Genomic DNA, 19,494 nt, shown 5'->3' with positions numbered 1-19,494 from the left:
ATTTTCCTGGATATCGATTTTTCAGTATAAAGTCGAATGTCGCTATTCTTCAAAAATTTTCTCACTTCGCAATTTTTCCAATGAAATGTCGAAATAATTCCGTACGCAGAAATTCTGCAAAGGGAACCAAATTTTTCGTAAAATTTTCAATCTGACGATTAATTATCAAATTTTGCTATTGATTTAAAATATTAACTAAATCAGTGTAAATTTCTCAAGTAACAAATATTTCATACCGCCGAAAATTATACAAAAATCTCATTCTGTACCTTAGTCGTGATCTAACGCGTCTCAATTCCAGAACCTGAATTCACTTCCAATTCCGTTAATGAAAAATTCTCGAAAAGTTTGTGAATATAAAAAATGACCTGCCAAATCCTGTGAATATCTATCATAAATAAATGATAAAAAGATAAATAAATCTCGCTTAGCTAATTACTAAAATATTGAAAAAACAAACGAAATTGGCGAGATCGACATGCGGTACCTTTATACTTGTAAGTTTCCAATAACGCCGAGTGCAAAAATTAACGAAAGTTTTGAAGAAATTTTACGAATCGATGTGAACGAATATGAAAAACAGAAACAAGCAACACGTCCATACATGTATATCCGTTTCGCAGGGTGACCGCAAAAAGTAAATTCAATTAATAAAGCCCCTGCAGATGTCAAGTGGTGGGCATTAGTTCAACCAAATCTATGCATCCGTACGTGAGGGGGGTCTGAAAAATCCCGATCACAGTTGTATCGTTCGAAACACCAAGGAGGGTGTCGTAAAGCACCCCTGGCAGTAAGTCTGTATGGCAGGGTATTTGGCGTAGCCGGTTACCCGGCCTTCCGCAGAGGGGTGAATTAATAGTGGACAAAGGACACGAGGAATATCGTAGCGCCTACGGCAGGCCTCCACGAGCGCCTCCCCAAGCCCTTGGAAACCCCACCCCGTACCCTCTGGAATAGAAGCGATTCGACAGAAGTGTGTCCTCGAAGGGCGGCGTCAGTCCCCCACCCCTGTTAAAATAAGAAGGGGGAAAATAGCAGCGAACTAGACGCCTCCGAACCTTGGGGTTTATATCTTCCCTGCATAGAATCGGATCCTCAGTATCGACGAAAGTTTGGAAAAGACGAGTAGTTAGTGACCAAGTGACTCGCGTCAAATCCAGTTGGACGGAATCGGCTCTTCGGTATCACGGAGAGTTTGGAAGAGCGCGATAGTTGGCAAAGAATCGAATCGGTGAGATTCATGTCGAGAGGCAACAAGATGGATGGAAATCCAAAAGTAGACCACATCTTCCGTCCGTGGGACGTGGAGTGTAAAACCGAGACGTCGCCGATCCAAGTGAACGTCAAGTGCGACCTGATAAATTGTAACCAAGTTCTCCCCTCGCCGTCAAGTTCCGTTTCCGTTTCCGGGAGAAGTTCCAGTGCCACCGTCGAGAGCAATGGTTCCCAAGGTCGAGAGAACGACAATCTTACGAAGCTGTCGAGCCTCGTCGATCGGGCGATCCCAAGCACATCGACAACCGATGGTTCCGTTGACGCCAGCAGTGAAATCATATATTTCCCAAACAGTTTCTCCATCCACGATCACCGGTCAGCACCGTGCTCGGCTTTCGATCCAGCACATCCGGCCAATTACCCTTCGGGATCCTTCCCGTTTCCCAGTGGCAATGGACCCTGCCTTGACCACCAGAAACTCATCGCTTGGCAGGAACATGTCGCGGCATACAAGCGGTTGGAATATCAAAGACGATTAGCTATCGAAGAGGCAGCGAGGGCGCTACAACATCACGAGACTCTTGTTAAACAGAGCAAGAAACTAAGGCCGAAGAAGTTTCCTTGTCCCCACTGCAACGTCGCGTTCAGTAACAACGGTCAACTCAAAGGACACATCCGGATACACACAGGTGAGTTTCGAAACGCTTTTTTTCGATAGGTACCATAACGATCGGTCAACTTTTTTCCAAGACTCTTACTTTCGACAGTTACGTACTTACTTCTCGCTTACAACATACACTTGTCAGCTGTATTCTGAACATGCTGAACGAGCCTTATCCTTTTGTGAAGTGTTCGGTAGACCAGGAGAGTCAAAGTCACGAAAGACCCTTGAATCCCGATTTAAATCCTAAAGAAATAAACTTTCGGTTCACCCATCGAGAACCTTAGTTGGTCAGACCTGGAGTAATCATGGAATTGAAAACAAAATGCAGAATCTATTGGTAGTGTTCGTTGATAGATTGAACGATTCTATCGCTGAGGTTTTTGTATCTCCGATCTTGACCGTTCAGCACAAGTTTTAGTTTGCGAGTCAAACTTGATCGATATGAACTTGAGAAACACATTCCGGTCCGTTTTCCTCATCGAGACCAAGTTCGAGCATCGATTTCATCGAACACTGGTTCGATCTCTGACAAGTTTCGCTTGCCTATTATTTATCGTTTATTTTCTTTTTGTTTTTTTATCAACAGGAGAGCGTCCGTTCAAGTGCGACGAGGAAAATTGCGGCAAGACTTTCACAAGAAACGAAGAGCTAACGCGTCATAAACGCATTCACAGCGGTTTGCGACCGTACGCTTGTGATTCTTGCCGCAAGAGGTTTGGTCGAAAAGATCACCTCAAAAAACACACCAGGACGCACGAGACGAGGGGACCAGCCGTATACATTCCGGTACCGGGTGCATTGGCGTTTCCGCCCGAACATCCGGTCTATCCCTTCTACTACGGGATGTAGTGAGACCGGTCGCCTAGTTTTCAAAGGTAATCCATTATTCGAGCTCTGATAACCTGATCTCAACGTAAAAGCCATCCAGCCGGAGCCGAAGGATTCGAGTATTGCAAAATTTTCAAGAGTCTCTAGACGAGACGAAGGGAGAGTCCTCGAAACATCAACGAGACTGGATTCCGCGACGACTGATTTTTTGATATAAATTACAATTTAAATAGGAGAAACAATATTTTTTATACACATGTACACCAGTGATAAATTCTATAATGTAATTAGATGCGAGTTATAATATTTAATTATTATACATTTGCGTACTAAGGTTAGCTTGACGTAACTTTAGAATGACCGATCGCCAAAGTTTCGATCAGCAAAATTGACATCAGCGAATAACCGTCCAAATGGAACAAGCGGTTCATTTTCATCCAAATTCGTTATATCCAAAAATATGTGATATGTAAATAGGCAATATTCGTACGCGTTAATGTGCAATTTGTAAATAAAAATTTCGCACATAAATCAATCGAATACTATATATCTTGCATTACTGCGTATGTGATAATAAAAAATAGGTAATGCTAGTGTGCGTGATTGTAAAAAATTGTAAATAACAATTGTATATACACTAAAATGAAGAAATATTTTACGTAGACGCGGTTTTTACCGAATGATGGGAGAGAAGAGACAATCAAATCAGATTCTATTAATGTCAATAAAAACAAGATTATTTTATTCGAATAAAGTGTTCTTTCAATTCGACTGAATCCACCATTTATCCGTTTTTTATTCTTCACTAAATTTCCTCAACCTCCATGTTCTTCATTCCGATTCATCTAACATTCGTAAGTTAATTCAGGGTAAATTGAAAGCAAATTTAAATTTTAACGGACAAATACACATCATCGAGTATCCATGATTTTTTTTTCAACTTCGGTTATCATGTTAAAGATTTCAATAAATATGAATGACAGATCGTTTTTTTTTTTTTTTGCATTCTAAACCTGTATTCGGAAACTATTGAAGGTTATTCACAGAGTTTCTTTGTAGCAATTCAGCAATTCACAAGTAAAGAGAACAATTATTTTTTATTACCAACGATTGAAACTTTCGCCATATCGTGAGTCGTAAAAATTGTCTACAATGATTCGTACCGTGATAGGTAATTCGAGGAAAAAATGAATTCAAAAATCGTTTAAATTTCCGAATACCTAATCAAACTTTGGTATAAACTTTCGATGATTCGATCCTGTCTCCAGAAAAAAAATTTGGCATTTTCCATTGGCAACGAGACGCTGGCCAGCTCAAAAAAAAAAAGAAACAAAAAAAAAAAAAAGATACAAAATAATCTCTCAAAGTATTAAATAATGCGTATGAAAATTGAATCAACCGAATGTGTTTACATTTTCGAAGATGCGTTAAAATTTAGTATCGCAATATTGTGCGATTCGTGAATAAAACGTTAGCAACTCGTAAACGAAGTTGTCAAATTGCGGAACAAGCGCAGCTCGCGCGTTAATTCGAGTTGTACGATATTTTAAAGGAGCACAGAGAAACGGAAGTATCCACCATTTTCCTCTCGATTGAGTTAAACATGGCGCCGAGGGCGATTCCCCCGCGTGATCAGGGAAGCCTTCTCCGTTCAATTACGTCCCCTGGATACGAAGGGTGCGCGCCCCAATTGAGTCGGGAGGCAAAAGCGGTTGTTCACAGCCACCGCAAAACTTAATACCTGCATTCATTTGTACGTGTGTGGATCACGGATACTTTCCCGCGTTTTTTTCCGCCTCTTATTATTCCTTTTTTTTTTCTATCCATCCCTCTTCTCCTCTTCCATTCCGCGTACAGAAGCCCGGAACAAGGGGATGAGCCATGAGAGGATATGAATGTTACGGTCGATTCTGGGGTTGCTTTTTATTTCTTTTTTTCTCTCTCTTTCTCTCTCTCTCTCCCTCTCTCTCCAAAACTTGCCGAGGCAATATGGGGCGTAATCTTCTCATGCGACACTTGAAATAATTCACGTGTCAGACGCACACGCGTGTAATCGGAATATTTTTATTCAAACTCGAAATTCTTTATCATCAATTTTAACGAATTTATTTCTCGATAAGAAAGAAAAATTCTTTCGGGTAATTTCTTCTTCTTTTTAACCTTTCGAAAGTGTGAAAAGTGTATGCGAAACGCGGCGAAAAAAAAAAGTATTTTTTTTTTTTCTCACTCATGAGCAAAGGTTCGAAACAGTTGTCAAAAATTGTTTTTGACATAATCAAATTGAATTATTCATTCCTATGGAGTACAAAAATTGATATTTCATGAAACTCGGAAATTTCCTGCAAAGCGCGAAGACGAAAAAACCAAAAACATCTGTTCATTGTTAAATTATTATTCTTAAAAATAACTTTGCATAAAATCGTTATTGCGAATAACTCTCGTCGAAAGAATTAAAGTATATCAGCAACAAATGCTCGACAAAATTAGAAACTTGTAAAGAGAATGAATCGAAAAAAAACCGTCTACAAGTCAGATATCGATTAAATTTGAAATTCGGGTCCGGAAATACTGGCCCAAATACTTTTGCGAGATTGAAAAACCTGCGGGATAGTATAAAATATGGGTGAGCTACCGGTATAATGGTTAACGATGAAAGATCTGTGCAGATTCTCACACTTGCGTCAGTATAATCGAATAAAGTCCCGCTGTTAAGCGTCCCGCTGAGAGAGAGAGAAAGAGAGAGAGAAAGATGGAGTGAGAGTTGCTGCAGGGCTGCGTGCTGACACCCCCCCACTGGGGAATGAAAGATACACCCCTAGAGTGGGCATAAGTTCTGTTAAAAGTCCTCAGTAAACATTTTCAACGACTTCGGTAGAAACACGAACAATTGTTCTCTCCATAGCCAGTATACCTCCAAAAGTGTCAAAATATTGGCAGAACACTGTGTTTTTCAGTTAGAGTTGAGCTAAAAAAAAAAAGAAAAAATGACATAGACGAAGAAAAACGCGAGGAATCAATCTGGAAAATGAAATTGGTACATCGACAACCTTGAAAGAATTAGGCAATTTAATCATCATGAAGTTTTTCGGTTTGGATCGAGTTCAAAAAGGTAAAAAAAATGTATCGCGTGTCCAATGACGTAATGAAGCATGCACCAAAAATGCAAATTTGATGGTAAAAGCGTGTGTAATTTTTTTTTTGTAGTATTCGCTGCGAAAGCATTTTGAACGTGATTATTTTTCATAAGGTTCGTGATGAAAGGTCATAACCGACGGTATATAAGACCTTAAAATTGCTGATTGGTCCATTTTCAATTTCAACATTTTTTAGCGTATCCTCGGGTTTTAAGCATGAATACAAAGGGAGAAAAATACGCGTTTCTTTACGCTTACGCGTGGTAAAAGGTCGGATAACAGCGCATACATACTTTTATCATTAGGCATGCTATACGAACGACATTGAGACCTCCGACTTTTCAGCCTATGCACGACTTTGTATCCGCGCCAATGGCGTCAGAAGTTACCCAGCAGTTGGGATTCCTTTTCCCCCGATTTCACCCCTGCCTATAATACGATTTACCCGATGGCTCGGGTCGACCATTTTTCAACACCGAGTCACAGCAATTCACTTTGAAAATACTAAACGATCGTTCCAACTCGGGGATTAGAAGAAGTTTGCTTAACACCAGGATTACCTGCAGGTATGTCTTTATACTCTTTAAGTACACATCAGGGTTTGGATGTTTAGTGGAATAGCAAAAGGGTCTGAAATTTGATGGACCCAAAATAACGGGAAAAGAAACCGGTTTGGTTATCATACCTATTATATTTTTCTCTCAAACGTTTGGATATCAGGTTAAACCGTTGGACAGATTATTTGTTTACAGAAGTAAGACGTTGGACGAAACATTCGAACATTGAATGAAAAATAAAAACGTCGATATTGAGGAATGACTGAAGTGAGTTGCATTTCGCCCCCTTCACCAGCAACCGGAAAGTGTTTACCGTTTGTGCAAGAGCATTGCATTGATACATTATATATAACAGAGGGTAAGAATCGTCCATAGAAAAGTATTTTGGAAAGAGTCTAAGGTTATAAGGGAAGAAGAACACCCGCCGAGTACCGTTGACCGACTGATATATAGACGCATGGATACATCGAGTTTCCAGTGCTGCCGAACTGCTGGATAATAGATATTTCGCGTTACAATGCCAAGTTGCATCGTTGGAGCTCAAGTCACCAGCAAGAGCAGTCTCGTCAGCCACTATTAGGGCCTAAACGGTATTAAATGGAAGAATCGTCAAGACGTCAACGGACGACAATGAAGAAGGCGAAAGTAATTCTTATTCGAACCCGCCGCCCGCAGTGTGGCGACACAAAGCCAAAAACCAGCAAGTCTCTGATCGATGCATCCATGGCCATTTAACCATGGTGATCCAGTTATTTCGCGAGATGTCAGGTGATCTTCGATGCGGGAGAGAAAATCGGGCCAAAAAACAAAGTGCGCAAAGAGTGGAGTAGCATTAAGCACGTGATTCAAAAATAACTCTCCATTTTTTTCAGATTCTTATCTCAACTCTAACTCGTGCCCCAAAGAGGGTGGATTATATCTCCATTCAACATTTTCAGGGGCACATCGAATCTACCGAACGGATTTTTATGAAATTGTTGTTGGGGGGTTTTTTGGATCGCTGATTACGAATCCGAAATCGAAATGTGAAAGTTCAAAATGGCGGATCCGATATGGTGGACCAAAACCCAAAGCTGGGCAGAAAACCGTTAATCCATTAATCGGTAACTAACGAAGGTAACAAAATTGCTCTGATTTAACCTTTGAGTTGACCAAAACAATAATTAACGGTATTCTTAACTTTCGTTCAATTGAAGTTCGTACGCTCGGCGAGTCGAATGGCTAATGAATTAATGCGAAGTGCGAGTGCGAATGTGATGCATACATAGCTGTTATACTAGGCATGCCGTGGGTTTCAAAATTTTTTTTAAATATTCAACGATTATCGAAGTTGACTTTTTAAGTAGCGAATTAATGAATAACGAAGTTAATTTTTGGATTAACTCTGACCAGCTTCGCGATAAAACCCCAAAACTCACTTGATATTGTCATATCGGATCCACTATTTCAAATTAAAAAATTTTGAGTTCAGATTCCTAATCAGCGACCCACACAACCTCCCTAGACCAAATTTTATCCAAATTCGTTCGGTAGATTTGATGTCACTCTGAAAAGGTTGAACGGAATCGACCCTCTTTGGGTCACCGGTTAAATTTGACATGAAAATCTGAAAAAATTACTGAAATTCAAAAATGATCTTTTCAAGGAGCACCTCAATTGTACATTCACTGTGCATACTTAACTAGCAAGTCGGTACAACATACTTTACATCACTAATCGGCATGCCATGTGTGTGAGACACTTGTCTACATATTGTTTCCTAACTACAGAGGCCTGGATAGGTTCTGCTGACACCATCAGTACAGGCGGAAGCAGGTCTACCGGTTTTGTATACCGGTCTACCGATGAAGTTGCCGGCAGGCCCGTAATTGCAAACCAGTCGAGTATGATATCCGCGACTCGTGTCACGGGCTCGTCCACATCCGATGAACGACGTGTTTCCCCAGACCATCTGCGTGTAGTGTCCCGTGGCTTCATCAAACCTGAGACGAAGGTGACGTGAGATTTTGAGATCTCGGTTTGACAGATGATCGGTTTTCTCTCGGAACGGACGCCGTGCAGAGATGGGGATCAGGCAAGAGAAGATCGGTCGGTAACTTACCGATAAACGTCAATGTCGTTCTTGCTGAACTGTCCAACTTCGTCGTACCAGCCCGCCACGAGGTTTTCGATTGGCGGATTCACGTTGTGACTGCTCCAGTAGTCCACAACGTTTTGACCGACGCGAAATCTTTCTACGAACAAGAATATCGTTCCGTCGCTGACTTTGAAACCGTATCCAAACTTTTCTGACAGTTATAATTCTTTTGCCGGGAAATCTCGTCGACTTATACAACAGTCTTCAGCTTACCGGTATCCCTGCAATCGTCGTGAGGAATCATAGCGCATTGATCAGCCCAGCGTTGAGCAATCGTTGCCAATTCGTCGTCCCATTTCTACATAAGAAAATGTGTATCGTGGTAAATTTATTGAAAGATTCTAAGCCCGATTGCAAGTGTCGTTAGTGAAAAATTATCTAGTTTCATCCGCTGCATTTTCAACCGAACATTTACCAACTCCTTCATGTCACTGGCGGGTGTCTGAGGTCCTGGACGTCCTCGAGTTTCCTGACCACTGGCAACTCTCTGTCTACGCTCATTATGGTGGGCAACGATGGCCGCTCTTTCGTCACTTGACAACGGTGCCGGATCGTAATTTCTGCACTGACTGGATGGACCGTTGTTCTACAGTGAATGTGAGAAAACAAATGGAAAAAATAAAAATAAAAATTGGGTGAACGGACAAGAAAAGGACTGAGATCACGACGTCGATACAGGCACAAGATTCACGACGAGAGATTTCGATTATCTAACATTGAATTTCCATCATTTGCTACAATTTCTCGAAAAGTTTAAACCGCTTGACCGAATGTCGAGGAGAAGAAGTGTAGCTTTGAAACGTACTAATGTGTCACTACTACGGGGTTTTTCATCCCCTTTCAATTCTTTCTTACAGGATAGAGACAGAGCGTGTGCCGTTGGGTTCCGCACGTAGAAATCGTACAATAGTTGGATGCAGCCCAGGAGGACTGATGGCAAAGCCAGGACGACAGGGTCAAGATGAAAAGGACGGCCGATGTTGAACAGGCAAACATTTCGCTACACTATTCGTAAAACAAGCGTCAGTAAAAGTTGATCAGCGACTGCCGTTAAAACTGTGCAATTCGCTTGCTACGAAGCTGTTTATAAAGATATACCTACGTGCAAATCGCACTTGTTTTCGCATATGTTTTCGATATTGTTCGACATAATCGTCAGCTCGCAAAGCTGGTATCAGTACTGCGACTGGAAAAGTTCACCAGAAAAAAAAACACTTTTGTTCGTATTTTACAGCAACTGCAATGTTCGACGATATTATATGCGGTATGTATAATAAATTTCTATAACATCACGCGCACGGAAATCAAATCTTTCGAGTCACGTTCGACATTTTCTGTAAACATTAATGATAAAACAAGTAACTCTAAACAAGAAAGAACATATATTGTCGCCTTCCGACTATCGTCCATTTACATATACTTTATTTATTTGAATACTGAATTCCAATTACTTTGAGCGATTAGAGTTTCAAAAAAATGAGGCGGAAATACGAATACGGAGAGAAGTAGAGTCGCTTTTAGAGCGCTGGAAGTAAACTGCGAGTCTTCTGAATATCTCAGAATAGGTAAAAGAGCAGAGACAATAAGTCAGCGAGACAAATGTGACAAATAAATTGGTATATATTTATTCTATGTGGTTTCTACAAGCTAGCAGAATTCTAATTGTGTTTGAAAGATGTACACAAAGAAACGGATAGTAAATAATTAAACCTTCGCTATCGGATCATTAAGACACAAAAACCTGGAATAAATAACAGATTCGCTTTCGGTTGGTTCCTATATTTTCTATTATAATTTATTGAATTTAAGGAATCGAGTGACCTAATACTGACGGGTTCCGATATGAATACCGTGGAACCGGATAACCGTAAAAAAAAAATATACTCATACTTCCAGCAATAATATTGGTAATAGTAATTATATGTTTATAAGTCGTATATCCTTGATTGAATTATGTGGTGCGAGTCGTAAATAAGTGACACCTTACATTGGGAAAAGCAATTTTACACGCGGTGCTCTGACGATGGTTTCGCAGTGAGGTATCGTTTGCGAGAAAAAAGGTCTACATAATCGAAGGCGTGTACCATGTGACGTACAATTAGGGTAAATTCCAACCGAACTCTCGTTCTGCTTCGAGGCGGGAATATAGCTGACTATAGGTCAGCTTGGTATTTGTCATGCAAATATTATTGCAAGTTGTACATTTCACTGACGGCGTTACCTCAAGTCCGACTGAAACAAGCCATAAATCAATCGACCATAAACCCGACAAGTCCGTTGTTCCATATAATGAAAATCGTATAATGTGATTTAACTTTGAAATGTCTGGGCCCTCATCCCAAGACGGCCTCATCCGAAACTTCCTGGAGGTAGTATTTCGCACCGAATTGTAAATCATAGCTGATGTCAACATATAGTACCGGTATTTAAACAACATTCAAGGAACTTTCGATTTCGTCCATTGTTATGCATTCGCGATTAAGAAAGAACACCAACGAAGTATATTGAGGCCAAGCGACTTACAGATACGGGTAATCACTGTCATTGTCGTTAATATTCCACGGGTACGTTGACAGGTGAAATATCGTTTGTTGAATCGATTCCCTGATATACAGGGTGAGTCGCTTAAAACGTCCAGAATGGGAGGAGCTCAGTTTACGGATCAGGCCGTAGCCCTCAGCCAATCTGGCATATGTTTAGTGTAGCGTCGAAAAGTCAATAGTGTTATTATTGAAGTAAGGTTCGGAATCTACGTGCACGTCACCACTATGCACAAGAAATGATAATGACGTGTGAGAACAAAGAAAAGACGATAGTACGAAATGTCAGCATTTAGGTTTGGACGTTTGATATTGTCACGGTGAAACGTTTCGCGACACTATTCGCAAAACGAGCGTTAGCAAAACTTGATCAACGACTACCGCTAAGAATGTGATGCTGGCCTTCTACGAAGCCTTTTTGTAAGGACATGTCTACATGCAAATTGCACCTGTTTTCGTATACATTTTTGGTACCGCTGAATATCATCGTCAGTTTGGACAGCTGGTATCAGTCCCGCTATGTTTATGTAACGTAAATGTTTAATTTCTGTAATATAAGATGATTACATTTAATTAGGCGAAATAAGATAATTCGAAAAAAACATAAAGCAAACGTGACTAAGCTAGTCAAGAAAAAATATTTTTGCTTCCTATATCGCGGGTGGAATTGATTATCCAAAACCTGAAGCTTTTAACGCGCATATATTTGTTCACCTTGTAAAACACGTCGATTGATGTTTTTAGTATAGACAGATGATGGAAAACAGGTGTCCAAACTACTGTATCCAACAACATTATTATTTTAATACGACTCAACGTCATGTATGTCGATAAATTTTATAAAACTTATTAGTATTGTTATTCTCATTGTCCGCGTTACCATTCATGCTGGGTGAAGTATACCTATTTATTTTTAACACGAGCCAATACTCTGAAAACACTTGTTCAAACCGTGGAACTGTTGGGTGAAGTAAATGCGCAGTTTTTATTTTATACCGCTATCGTTTACAGGTTTAGGAAAAACACATCACACTGTGTTATAATTGAATATTGTTATTCGGGTTATCACGTGGATATGGTTACGACACCCAAGGTAAACGGCCTACGTCAAGTTACTGCAAACAGGGTCAAATTATCATTAATGTTTATCATGAGCTGTAATTCAATCGAAAATTTAAGAAAAATAAATGAAGAACATGAATGAATTTCATCAAAATTGCAGCCGAGAGGTTCTTTTCCTACTTTCATCGTAATCTCGATTAAAATGGAAAAACCAAACATGCATGTTTTTTTATTATGTCAACAGAAAAAAATTATTATTATTATCATATTTTGTTTTTTTTTCTCCCAAGTTCTGAAAAAAATTCATAGGCTGGAAAGCAGATCCCGGCCGACGATGAAGTTTACACAAGTTTTTGAACAGTTAGAAAGGAACATCATATGAAATTTTTGTCGAAAAAAATGATGCCCCTTTTGAGAAATCTCATGAACTAATATTCCTTGAGCTTTCACGGACTTTCAGCGGCGTCGATTAATTTTTGCATAATTTCGCGTTGGATTTCACTTAAAACTGAAAGTTTTTCATACGCAACTTTTTTTTTTTTTTTTATACAATCAATACTTTTCGAGTGATACGTAACTACACTTCGGACGATTCCGATTTCCGCCCATATTATAAACGAATGCTAACGTCTAAGCGTCGTCGAGTAAAAAACTAAAAAAAAAAATCACCAACACTCTCGACAAGTAACAGAAAGTTTTCACTAAGTTTAAACAATAAGTTAAAATAAACGCCTCTCTCTCTCTCTCTCTGGAGGAAGGGATTGTTAATACAGATCTTACCGCTTACTTAGAGTCAAAGTACTTTCAGGATCCGTATCGATCGGGATCTCTTCAAGAGCAGATCACTCAGTCCGCCTTAAGTAAATGGACTGGTGATGCTAAGAATATGCCATTATAACCGGATGATCACCCTTATTATGCCAATGCGACTTCCGAACAGCCTTCGGCACCATTTGTCATGTAAAGCTGTTAGGAAAATTAAAGGCTCATGGCCGAGCAGCTTCGACACTTCGAACGGTTTAGGGTGTATTTGAGCGATCCACGCTAGGCGGACAAGGGATCAGACCGGGATTATTTATCCTTTTGGGTTGATATTAAGCAAAGCTGGAGAAAACCGGTCAAAGTTTGTACAAAAGATAAGTTCGTTAATCGTTAATTCGCTACTCAAAAAGTTAACTTCGATAATAGTTGAGGTGTTGAATGTTTTGAAATTTTTTTAAAATTTAAGGCAAGTTAACGTTATCCGTTAAAAGTTAGATATCCAAAAGTTTTACCGATGTTTAAATACACTGACGATGAGAGAAAAAAATCGTTGAATCAACTAAATGTGCCTGTTCACGGCCCGCGAAATGAATATTTATTTGCGTCGTTTCAAGACCTTTGGCCTAAAAAAATTTTTAGTTGGTTCAAATGGTCCAACTAAAGATTGATATGTAATATATTCTATCGATATTTGCCGCGAACGCGGGAGAAAAGTGAACTTTTTCCCCCTATTTGTAAGAGAAATGAAATTTGCTGGAGAAAAGTGAACTTTTTTCCCCGCAAATGAGGGAATAAGGTTTAATTTTTTACCCCGCAACAGTTGAGAGGGAAAAATATTCCACTTTCGTCCCGCTTTTCAGGTCGAAAGAGTTAATATTACGGTTGAGTCGGGTATAAAATGAATATAAAAGTCGTTGAGACGTCAAAAGAACAGGAATGAAAACGGTTTCATAATTGAGACGGTATCAAATAAAGAGTTCCCGAATAAACAAGGATATTGGTATGTAGGATAATATATTTTCATATGGATTACAAACATCTTTCTGCCTACATTCACGGAAAAAACGACCGTGCAAAATAAATACGCGATATTATATACACATAATAGATATTACATATTGAATAGAAAAATAATTTAAACAATACCAATATTTTACACGAAGCATATAATTTCCTAAGCGAGGTACCGAGCTTTACCAACAGTGTAAACCTTTTGAGTGATGACATTTCCAGCAGGCCCGTAATTGCAGACAAATCTAGTGTGGTGAAATCCGCTGTCCATATAACTCGATCTTCCACAACCAACGAACATCGTTTCCCCCCAAACGAGCTGACTGTAGTGTCCCCATGATGCGTTGAATCTGACATTTTTTCAAAGGCAAAACTATAAGTTGATCCTACATTTATCCCCAGATAAACGAGCCCAGAACCGTCTTTAACGTACAATTTTAAAGTCAGCGTGGTTGGATCAGGTTTGTTTGTTCATAAGTAAAACGAAGAATGGTTAAAAAAAAACTTTGGATTCTCAGAGACCCCGTGTACGCATTGCATGTTGTTTTACTTTTTTTTTTTTGCTTCAACAATTTCTCCCACATCATCCAACGTCGTATTTATTTTTTTTTTTTTTTTCTTTGCTAAAACTAAGATTGGAGTCTATTTCGGAATTGTTAAATTTTCTCTCGGCAGAATTTCGTTCCAAGAGGGAACTTTGCGTAACGTAATGTCGAGTGCGGTAATAACCTTCAAACGTTGACCGGGGTCTGATTAACCCCCGTGTGAAATTTTCCACAGCTGTAAGTGAGTAGGATTAATGTAAACTACGAAAGACTCACCTAAACGCAGCAACATCGCGACTGTCGAATAATTGGACCTCGTCGTACCAAGCCTCGACGAATGGTACGAGAGACGGACTTCTGCTAGACGTTGTCCAGTGCTTCATGACGTTTTGACCGACGCGAAATCTTTCTAAATCGAGAAGAAAAGAAAAAAAAAAAAAAAAAAACCGACACCCCGCCGCAAAAGATTTTAATGAAGAGGTTGATTAATTTTACGTTTATCTCAATCTTACCGACATTCCTGCACGTGTCGTGAGGATTTATCGTGCACTGATCAGCCCAACGTTGAGCAATCTGTGCCAATTCCTCGTCCCATCTCTAAGGAAATACGAGAGTAATAATAAATTGATACGATCAATCGTTTTTCGATACTACAAGCGCCAGCGTAATGAACGGAAGAGAATTTACCAGCCAATTCATGTCGCTGGCTGGAGGCTGGGGTCCAGGATTACCACGAGGTTCTTCCCCTCTGGCAACTTTCTGTCTTAGTTCGTTATGCTTGTTGAGGATTGACATCTTCTCGTAATACGTCAACGGAACTGGTTTCGAATTAGGGCAACGACTGGACGCTCCGTTTTGCTATGCGCAATGAAATAAAATATACATCCACTCTGATACTTCCCATTCAATTTTAATGATAAACCTTAGCTGGCAAACCGGGTTACGAGATGACGCCAGACAATTCGCAAATGACGCATCTTTTACTCTTAGGTTGAAGAAAAAGTGTATCGTCAATTTCTTACTAAATTACATCGCTTCGATTCTTAAAAGAAAATTCCCTTTTTTCACCGACCACGGCTATCAAACGATTCTTATACTTGAAGTAGTACATCTCGAGTATATACAGTAAGAATATCAGATTTTTAAATAGAAAATTTGAAAAGTTAAGATTTTTTTTTTTTGTGAAAATATTAAATTTTTCGATTTCTCGAGGTTTTCAATTTTTTCTTTCTTTCTTATTTTAATTGTTGTTCTTTCTCTCAAAATGACCTGTGCTATCTTTTAAAACACAGTTTGAAGAGTCTCTGGTAATTTTTGAAAATTCAAACAACCAGCAGATTACTCGTGATATTCATTTTGGTGGTTGGGTTCTTTTTTATTCTTATGGTGATGTGTGCCAGCCAAGGGATGAATTTTATCCAATAAATCAAGATACGCGGTTCACCAAATTGAGGGTAAGAATTGCTGCACCAGCAATAAAATTTCAAGCAACTTTCCCCGTTGATGAACAGAGACTGAAATAAAATGAACGAGCTCGGATTAAGTGAGTGTTTTTTCTTACGGGATAAAGGCACATCGTCTGCTGTCCCGGTGCGCATGAAGAAATTTTGCAATAATTGCCTGCAGCCCCGACTAACCGATAAAAGCACCATGAAGACATAATAAGAAGAATCAGGGTGAATCGTGATCTTGAAAAGACGTCCATTTCGCGTTGAGGTGTACGAAAAACTAGACAAACATAGATTTCGAGATCTTAAAAGAAATTTTCTACCACCCTCAATGGTACAATTAATATGAACGATATTGAGACTGAATCGATTGCCGATGAGCGGCTCGTTTTATAAAGTACTAAGCGCGCAAATAAATGTACAAGATACCCTAATTAATTGTCATTTTGGGTCAGGGTGAAACAATTAACATCTGTTCAAGCTGATCTTGCCCTTCGTGTCTCACATCAAACCTTATTATAGTTTGCGATATCGAAGGTCCGATAAACAACTATCGTTATCATTGTTGTTGGTGTTGTTATTCCAAGTAGGTATTAGACAAATAATTCCGAAGGTCCCATGAACGAGTATAATCATTGCCATTGTCGTTTGTTTGAAATACTGTATAAATAATACCGATTTCATCATCTCCGATCATCCGGAAATAAAACTAATTCAAATACAAATCTAGAATCCCGGAATTTCTACGAAAGAAATCCGCATTCCTCGTCGCTTTCTTGCTAGTTCTAACAGTATGTCAAGGTTACCGGGTGACCTTTTTACAGAGTGAATCACTTTCACCTTTATGCACTGTATATTCAGCCCAAAAAGGCGATGCTTCGTTAAATATCGCTTCACGTCTTCCCACGCCGAGGATCATCTCTATCCCTCGTAACGAATGGCGGTCAATAACGTTCGCGGTAAATTGAAATTCCTTGAAAGGTTAAAAAAAGAACCGATATTAATACGTGGATCTTTTTAGTGAGGAAGAAAGAGAACCAACGAAAAAAAATAATCAATTTTCGAGCATTCTTTAACCGGTAATTGTACCATTGTGGATATTTATTTTATTTTTTTTCTTTCACTCTTCTTAATCGTCCTTCAAATTTGAGTTAAAGGGTAGAAAAAAAATTTGTACAACACCGAAGTTAACGAGGTCGGCAATTAAGTACCGCAGGTGTATTACGAAATCGAAGAAATCCATCTCCTTTTTTTAATCTACGACATCGATTACCGTAACGAAACATTGGGTTGAAAAAAAGTCACTGTTTTCTTATTTTTCAAATGATTTTGAAGTAACTAAGACTGCGAGATACGAGCATGCTTTGTCTTATTACAGTTTAGTGCATTTCAAACTGTTCCAAAATCGAGGAATAACGATTTTTCCTCAGCACGAATCGTTACCACGGGCAAGGTTACCAGCTTCACCATGATAAAGTAAACAAAACATTTCCCGTCTGGACTAAGTAAATATACACGTTGCGCAAAGCACCCACTTGCCGTTCTCACGGCTAGACTCGCGTAACTGACCCCAGACTTCCAGAGTCAGGTGCCTCATGGCGATATGAATGGAGTTCGAAACCCATTCACCCAATTCATCCATTGAATAGGGTTTCTTTCGCGCACAGCCACCCGCCCACTACGAGCCCATTCTTAAAAGCGACAAGAAAAATAAGAAGAAGAAGAAGAAGAAGAAGAAGAAGAAGAAGAAGAAGAAGAGGGCAAAGCCATTTCCCAACCAAGTGCTCAACGCTCCCAATGCGCTTTTCAGAAGTCAGATGGGTTTTGTGCGAAGCGACGTTCATAGCACAGACAGACCCCGCGGCTGTGCACTCAAAGTGTAAGGATTACGTGAGGCGTTTACGCTCATCCCATTTCGTCTCGATCCATTGTCAGCGGGCGTGAATATAATGACTGGTATGGTCAAAAATTCTTGGCTACAGTCAGGCGGGCGGGCAGAATTGGGGGATGATATATTTTTTTTAATTCTACCACCGTCAATGCCGTTACCTTCAACGCAAACCCCCCCCGATCACGTCCATTCTTACCTCTGATCATAGCGAATCAGACTCCGTAGCGAATACGGTACCTATCCATACCCGCAAGTTGCTAAGGAATAGAATCTTCAGGTGTGTGAAATTTTTTTAAAGCTTTAATATATGTATATACCGTAACTCTCAAGAGGATATAATTATGGATTAGTGAATGGTGAGCACCTGCTTAAGCATTTCTCCAGTTGATTATCAATAACGAAACACAAAGAGGATTAACCGAATGATCGTTGGATTCTTCAATGTTCAAGATTTCGAAATTTTGTCACGTTTTATTGATTGACTTGGTCAAAGACACGAAGTTGTACGTTCGTCAAAAAAGTTTCAGTATTTTCACTACAGGAAGTCACTCAAATTTCTAAAGTCAGTCGTCAACTTTCCACCGTCGACAGAGTCAGTCCAAAATACAATTCACATTGATAATAATTTTATCGCAAATGTCTGTCTCAAATTGTACCCCAAAATGAATGAAGAATTAGCATTGCAAAACGGAAAACAATTGCCACCGATCACTTCTTCCCTTTCTTCTGCTTTCCACCTCTCTTTCCCTTGTCGCTCTTTTCCTCATTTGGAGTATTTGGAAGAGGAGGAGGAGAAGAAGAAGGAGAACGCGATGGTTTCGGAGGATGTCTCCAAGGCCTAGGAGTGCGAAACTCAAGATCGATGTTGTTCTTTCTCTCGGCATTTTCGCTCCGCTTGCGTATCCTAAGAACGAAAATATTGGGGTTATCCTCAATGTCGACAAATCTCGGAACCACCGTTGGTTTCCCGTTCTTATTCTCCTTCTTCGAGTCCTTCGAGTTTTCATTTTTAACCTCGCGAGACGGCTCGCGAGACATTTCTTCCGGCTGAGGAAACACCTCGATGGTCCGACAAGAGGCGTCCAAGTTCCGACGATCTTCACCACCACCACCACCCTTACAACCATCGGCCATCCGAAACACCACGTTGTCTCCACACTGTTTCGCCGCTGTTCTTTTCCCTTGACCTTCGCAGCCTCCACCGGCGAGTCTTCCAGACATATTAGCGACGCGATCCTCAAGACAGTCGCATGATGGATCCCACAGGGGCTCGACTGGTTCTCTCTGGACCCTAACGACCATCCGGTTCTCGTTGATCACGGCCTCGATCTCCTTGTACGGTTTTCCTCCAGCGACGATTTCCGAGACGACTTTCTCTCTTCGAGGTTCGACGCCTGCGCAGCACGGCGAACATTTTCCTCGCATTGATTCGTACCTGGTTTCACCGAGTCGAGGACAGGGACACTTCGCCTCGTCCTCCTTAGATCCTCGCGCAAGGATCAACGGATTTTCGAACGGTTTCCGCGTTGCTGATTTTGCTAGACCTTGCGGTTCCTTCCTCTGGCACTCCGACAAACCTGTCGCTGGTCGAGACCATGGCGCCCCATCGTTTTTGGAAAGCGGGGTCCACGGTGGGGATGAAAACAACGAGGAGTCTTCACCGGCTGAGCAACATCCGATCGAAGACTGACCAGTTGATG

General features: G+C 40.2%; 3 protein-coding genes across 4 annotated transcripts; 1 reads left to right on the top strand and 2 right to left on the bottom strand.

Moving 5' to 3' along the window:
• Positions 1-1,258: 1,258 nt before the first annotated feature.
• Positions 1,259-2,728, top strand: LOC124301014 (zinc finger protein 713-like). The gene is made up of 2 exons (XM_046755619.1): positions 1,259-1,904; positions 2,466-2,728. The coding sequence occupies exons 1-2, from the start codon at positions 1,259-1,261 to the stop codon at positions 2,726-2,728; spliced, it is 909 nt and encodes a 302-aa protein (XP_046611575.1).
• Positions 2,729-5,911: 3,183 nt separating this feature from the next.
• LOC124300223 (venom allergen 5-like) lies at positions 5,912-9,596 on the bottom strand. 2 transcript variants are annotated; one of them, XR_006907182.1, is made up of 6 exons: positions 9,391-9,596; positions 8,951-9,121; positions 8,749-8,833; positions 8,500-8,632; positions 8,102-8,380; positions 5,912-8,004 (listed from the first exon to the last, which is right to left on the bottom strand). XR_006907182.1 is itself a non-coding variant. In XM_046754047.1 (5 exons), the coding sequence occupies exons 1-5, from the start codon at positions 9,529-9,531 to the stop codon at positions 8,158-8,160; spliced, it is 753 nt and encodes a 250-aa protein (XP_046610003.1). In that variant the 5' UTR covers positions 9,532-9,596; the 3' UTR covers positions 5,912-8,157. The 2 variants fall into 2 exon arrangements, 1 of the variants encoding a protein (XP_046610003.1); XM_046754047.1 differs by having other exon boundaries at positions 5,912-8,380.
• A 4,477-nt stretch (positions 9,597-14,073) lies between these two features.
• Positions 14,074-16,062, bottom strand: LOC124301013 (venom allergen 3-like). Its single transcript, XM_046755618.1, has 5 exons — positions 16,017-16,062; positions 15,143-15,313; positions 14,968-15,052; positions 14,732-14,864; positions 14,074-14,260 (listed from the first exon to the last, which is right to left on the bottom strand). The coding sequence occupies exons 1-5, from the start codon at positions 16,029-16,031 to the stop codon at positions 14,074-14,076; spliced, it is 591 nt and encodes a 196-aa protein (XP_046611574.1). The 5' UTR covers positions 16,032-16,062.
• Between the last annotated feature and the right edge of the window lie 3,432 nt (positions 16,063-19,494).

The sequence above is a fragment of the Neodiprion virginianus genome, chromosome 3 (assembly GCF_021901495.1).
Source record: "Neodiprion virginianus isolate iyNeoVirg1 chromosome 3, iyNeoVirg1.1, whole genome shotgun sequence".
In the NCBI taxonomy this organism is placed as follows: domain Eukaryota; kingdom Metazoa; phylum Arthropoda; class Insecta; order Hymenoptera; family Diprionidae; genus Neodiprion; species Neodiprion virginianus.
Note: the sequence above shows the minus strand (reverse complement) of the source record. Positions and strands in the feature narration are given on the sequence as shown.